The sequence below is a fragment of the Fopius arisanus genome, unplaced genomic scaffold, assembly GCF_000806365.1.
Source record: "Fopius arisanus strain USDA-PBARC FA_bdor unplaced genomic scaffold, ASM80636v1 scaffold00018, whole genome shotgun sequence".
Taxonomy (NCBI): domain Eukaryota; kingdom Metazoa; phylum Arthropoda; class Insecta; order Hymenoptera; family Braconidae; genus Fopius; species Fopius arisanus.
Genome location: NW_011887757.1, coordinates 1,529,393 through 1,530,059, shown reverse-complemented (window position 1 = coordinate 1,530,059; position 667 = coordinate 1,529,393). Strand labels below are relative to the sequence as shown.

At 36.9% G+C, this 667-nt stretch overlaps 1 protein-coding gene across 1 annotated transcript in view; it reads right to left on the bottom strand.

The window, feature by feature from the left end:
- Positions 1 to 448, bottom strand: part of LOC105264053 (Testicular haploid expressed gene) — a 5,758-nt gene extending 5,310 nt beyond the window's left edge. The window contains exons 1-2 of the mRNA XM_011300628.1: positions 287 to 448; positions 93 to 226 (exon numbers count right to left, since the gene is read on the bottom strand). Coding sequence (XP_011298930.1) covers positions 93 to 226; positions 287 to 345 — 193 coding nt within the window. The 5' untranslated portion in view covers positions 346 to 448. The remainder of the gene's footprint in view (positions 1 to 92; positions 227 to 286) is intronic.
- Between the last annotated feature and the right edge of the window lie 219 nt (positions 449 to 667).

The following is a 667-nucleotide window of genomic DNA, read 5'->3' as shown; positions in this document are numbered from 1 at the left end:
TTAACTCAATTCTTTAGGTAGCGATTTGGTCAACCGAATTCTTCTATTAGTATATCGTCCGTATCCTTGGGTTATTAAATAATTAAATGTACAAACCACAGGTTCTGGCTCAGGTATTTTTCTCGGCAATGAATTAATTTTGGCCCAAGCATTGAACCGCTCCCAATCCGCGGGGGTCTTCAGCCATCCTTTCAACTTCAACCTGTACCTAGTCTTCTTCTTCTTCCTGCTCCCCGAGTTTTATCATTAATAAGCTAAATAATAAATTATCAAATTGATACTGTACTTCTCTTTTGGTTTGTCTGTCTTCTGCTTGGTCTTCGGAGGTGTCACTTTGGCCGTCATTTCAATACTTGTGAATTTTGATTACAAAAATTTACTTTACAATTGGTGAATTTTGAATTTAAAGTTGGTTGGTAATTTATCAGTAATTGCGAAAGCTATGACATGTCGGAATGAGGGAATTGTTTAACTGCACAACTTCATGTTAGATTTGTATTTTTTTTTTAGGGAATTTTTAGACTTAGCCGTTTTGTTGGTTGAGCTTGAGGCGAATGGCGCGGCAAAAACTTCTTTATGAATTCTCGATGAGGGGAAAGATGAAAATTTTTGAAAGATGACTCGAGAAAATGGTTCCCTTCATAGAAGAAGGATGAAGCGAGTTGAG